Source organism: Acanthisitta chloris, unplaced genomic scaffold, assembly GCF_000695815.1.
Source record: "Acanthisitta chloris isolate BGI_N310 unplaced genomic scaffold, ASM69581v1 scaffold7516, whole genome shotgun sequence".
In the NCBI taxonomy this organism is placed as follows: Eukaryota; Metazoa; Chordata; class Aves; order Passeriformes; family Acanthisittidae; genus Acanthisitta; species Acanthisitta chloris.
This window is the reverse complement of record NW_008677567.1, coordinates 4858-9497: the sequence shown is the minus strand read 5'-3', so window position 1 is coordinate 9497 and position 4640 is coordinate 4858. Positions and strand designations below refer to the sequence as shown.

Here is a 4640-nt window from a genome sequence, read left to right as displayed (position 1 = left end):
ATTACATTTCCCCAAGTTAGTGCAAACTCTTGCTACTTCAAATGCATCCTCAGCTGTTCACCCACAGGAGTGGAAGCATTCCCTAGATTTGCTGTACACCCATAAAAGAAGCTGCAAGCTGCACCCCAATAGGTGGCAACTCCACAGTATCTGAGCCTGCAGTTTGATAACATGGGGGTTTTGGTAGCACTATCTTTTTAATAACCCCACCAAGGGCTGTTTTCAACTTGGATCTTTTTCCTGATCCATTTCCCAACTGTATCAACCCAAGAGAAGGGTAGGACATCCTTAAGCTGGTATCAATAACAAGGTTTCAATAAGCATTGAAACACAGCCACAGGAAAGCTGTTCCAAATTACACTGTGCCAGAGTTTTAATGTGTTCCTAACTGAGACAAATCTTTGGCTCAGTATTGCCAGAGTAAAAAAAGCTGCAAACTGAATGAAGACACAATTCCAACATACCTTTGCTCCCACAGCAAAAATGGCTCCATGTATTTTATTCACCTTCTCTTTCCTGTCTCACCTTCCCATCACAATAAGGCAGATGATGCAGTTAAAATGACCCTGCAGAAAACAAAATAAAACAAAACAACAACCAACCCCCCTGCCACAAAGCAAAGCTATCTGTAGTAGTAGAGGACAGACGTCTTCATCTCTCTGTACACTCCACCCTGCCCATCTTCTCCCTCCCTCAAAAGAAAAAGCACATGGAAGGGCACTTCTGTCCTCTCTTTTGCTTCCTGCTCAGTCCCCCAAGATGCAATTTGGGTTACAGACCAATGCAATTATCCACTAGGTTCCTACATGTAGGTACATCTGAAAACACCTTCTCCAATAACACTTGGAGCCACCAAGCAATTAGACCTGATGCTGGTGGGAACTGAAGAGGTAGAGCATTCTGCCTGGGCTGCCACTACCAGGGTTCTACCCAAAGGAGAACACTCCAGGGCTCTTGCTTCTTTTCCTTTCTTTCCAACTCGAAGGAAAAACACTTGCTGAGTTTGTGCCCAGATGTCGTTATTTGAAGGTGCAAGAAGTGATTAACAAATAGCTCCACCAGAATGGCAAGCCTGGTTTTCTTCTGGACTTACATACTGTGTCAGACTGTAGGCTGCAAATGGAGCTTGTCCCACAGCACACCATACTTCATACAGGCTCTCTTCCACATTATAACTCCAGGCCACTATTATTTTTCCTAAAACCAGCTACATAAATATTTACTCTTTTTCATGCTTAAAGGTATATTTAGCTCCAACTTATTCTGAAGTCTACAGATGGCAGCTTTCAGCTTCAAGCAAGTAATTATTAAAACTGTCTTGTTCTTGACCAAAAAGATGCAGTATCATTTCTGAGAGGTGGAAAATCCAGGCTGTAGAATAATATAACCTTGTTTTTCCTTTTCAGAACAACCAAAAGATGCCAGACTCTAAATTCATTTTATTATTTATAGACAAACTGTTTCATACATTATTGGAGGTTTTAAAAATGTATTATCTCTCATGTGCCTCTCCCTCCCCTTGCACAGTTGGATTGGTGGTAACTAAGGCAACCCAGCTGCACAGCCTGAGAGGCACAGAAAATAGTACCAGTAATGATTTCTTTTTGTTTTAAATCCCAGAGTTTCTAGAGTACAAGACAATGTTGAGCAATACAGAAACTCCAAAGAGGATAATTTGAAACAATGAGCTGATTCTTTTACTGCCATAAATTTACCTCAGCCAAGAATTTGGCTGCAGGGTCTGAGTACCAAAGATGAACCCTGTGATAGCTTCTCCCATTCCAGATGGGTGGAAAACACCGCAGAGGCAACTGACCTCATGTTACTTTGACCAGTGAAACTAGAGCCCTTAAAAATAAAGCAAAGAAGTGTTCTCTTGGACTTTTTTCTTGTTGAGACAACCAGATCCTTGGGAGAAATTCAGACCAAAGTTCTCCACATCAGACAGAGCAACATTTTAGCATTTGAAGATGGAGCAGATTCGTTTGTCTTCCATGTAACACACCTGAAAACAAACAACCCAAAACAACATTCACCAGCTGCTGCATTTCAATACTTGGAAATGCAGATGGAGAGGGCCTATAGCTAGCTCCACCAGTGATTGGAAGGCCTCCTGGGGGAGGCCAAGCAAACCCCTTGCAAGATTTTACATCTCCAAGTCCAGAGAAATGTTCATCCCCAGGTGGTGGAACTGTCCTTTGGGAACGAGATGGGGCAGAGAGGTAGGAAGGGAGGCTGACTGTCAGAATGGGCAGCAGCTCAGACAGACCCACCTGGCTGTTCGTTGTCCTCCAGAAGGGAAAGCTTTGGCCAGCTGCTGGCTGAGGAGCACTGTCAAGGGCAAAACCATAATTAAAGATATTATAAAGCAAGAGATAAAGCAGCACAACAAGAATAAGAGCCACTGCTCTCAGGAAAAAGAGAAAAATTATGGTGGAGTAACTTTGTTATGCTCAGTGCACAGATGAATGTGCTTCTCCAGATCTCCTACAAGTTCTTGAATATCTTGTGAAGACATTGCTGACATGTATTCACCTAAGGCTGAACTGAAGTTTGACAGCAATCTTCTCTTCAGCCTGTTTTTCCTCTCTTTTTTTGGACAAATGCATTTTCCAGAAACATATAGCATGTTTTAGCAACTTGAGTTTTATTTTTGTTTTTATGTGCTTTTGAAACCAAGCTCCCTTAATACCCTGTAGCAGCTATTGGGAAACCCAGCCTATGTGGCAGGACATGAATCTGTGCAATACAAAGCAATACTATAATAAGATTGAATTCTTGATGTTCTTATTCTTCTGAGCAGCTGTTGAGATTACAGAAACCCAAGTGGCAAATAAAGGGATGCAAAGGGCAACTGTGTGGGGTATGAAGTCATGCTACCATTGCACTGGTACAAGCTTATGAACAGCAGTTTTTGTAGGAGTGTTAAAATGCTGATGTTCTGCTGGTAGTTATCACTCCAGACACAGGTTCCACCCTTCGTTATTACAGTATCCAGAAAGGATTTTTAAACTGAACTCCTTTCCAGAAGATGTCTTCATTTATTGTATCATGCCTTTAAAAACAAAGCATAAAAGTCCAGGTCTATCTGTTCCTTTTGGTGAACAAATAATGTTTATATCTATAATTTCACTATATTGCTTGTGATAAATTGAACTCAAATTTAAGAGGATTTACAAACTAAATATGAATATTTACTTTTGTCTCATCCATTCATCCTAGTTGTGCCACAAACCTGTGATGGCATATTTATATCCTTCATGTTTGTCACTCCCTCAAGCTGCAGTTTACCCATTGGGTAGACACCATTGACTGTTTAAAGGAAACCTGCATCATCTGTCACACGCCCTACTCTTGGTGGCACGTTTATCTGATGATCCACTGAAGGCAGACCAGATCAAAAGCTCTGGCAACCCAGGGCTTATGATTTCGTCAGTGGAGGCCAGACACTAAGAGGTGCTGGCTAACATACTGGTCCTGGCCTATTAGACTAGTCTTTGTGGTTTGGCTTTTTTTTCCTCCTCCATTTCTGAAATATCTGTTTGGTCAGTACAAAATGCAGGATCATTTGAGAAGGAATAAATGCCAGGATTTTGTTCCATGTCAGGTCAATTGCCAATTTCTATGCAGGCTGGAGATAAATAAAATACAGCAATTAGTGTTTCAGAGCCTCTGAGGTCTATGGACAAGGAAACAACATTTGAAAGAGAGGTTCCTGTGAATGAATGCTCATTGGCAGGGAAGAAAAGAAGCTGAGATAGTGTATTAGATAAGGTACCTGAATATATTTGATTATTGCCACATTGGGTGCCCAACAGTAGCACATCTGGTCTGTAGCTGGTGCTTCACAAAGCTGTGGGATTTCAGTAGGTCCTGTGCTGTCCCAGCCAGCCATGTGAGGATCCTCCAGATATCTCAGCTGAGGGGACTAATCATTTGCTGCCTTTCCAGACAAGCCTTATTTTTAAAGCTTTTCACATACCCTTACACCAAGCTAGGCTTGTTTGGTGGCAGATACTTTCTTCCACTGGCAAAGCAGAATTTTTCTCAATGGACGTAGCCCATGGCAGATTTCAAATAATTCCTCAGTAGTTAGCAATCCATTACTTGCTGGGGACATCCCAGGCTCATTTGAATTCTGCAGCACTTTAGTGTTAGCAGCTGGTCCAAGCCATGCACTCATAGTTTACTTCCACTCCCAGATGGGTTCACTTCCCCAGGGATGTTGTGAGGCTGGGGCCAGGTTCACATCCTCCTCCCAACAGTGTGCTTGATCTGTGAAAGGACTTCTCTGTTGTGCCATTCCCCCCCCATCAATAATATTTTCCCCTCTGTCTCTAAACAGGGGATTCAATAGTAATACTGGACCACAAGTGGAAAGGCAAGTGAATTGTCCTCTTCAAGCCAAACAATCTCTCCATGAATGCTGAAGCCATGAAGTAGAGGAAAATAAATGCAGCTGTGATAAATCCTTTCTCCAATGCATAGCAGCTTCTGGTGAAGCCATTATGACATCAGACATATGGAAAACTGGTGGAAAATATGAAATGTTTGCCTCTTACATGATAACTGCAACTGCTGTGAATAAGAAAATTGTGTTAATCTGTTTACACAGATTTCTCATCTCTTGCACAATGTAT

At 42.0% G+C, this 4640-nt stretch overlaps 1 protein-coding gene across 1 annotated transcript in view; it reads left to right on the top strand.

Annotated features, from left to right (window-relative positions):
* ADTRP (androgen-dependent TFPI-regulating protein) overlaps positions 1 to 4389 on the top strand; it is a 29479-nt gene extending 25090 nt beyond the window's left edge. The window contains exon 6 of the mRNA XM_009076551.1: positions 4346 to 4389. Within this exon, the coding sequence (XP_009074799.1) occupies positions 4346 to 4389 (44 nt within the window). The remainder of the gene's footprint in view (positions 1 to 4345) is intronic.
* The last annotated feature ends 251 nt before the right edge of the window (positions 4390 to 4640 follow it).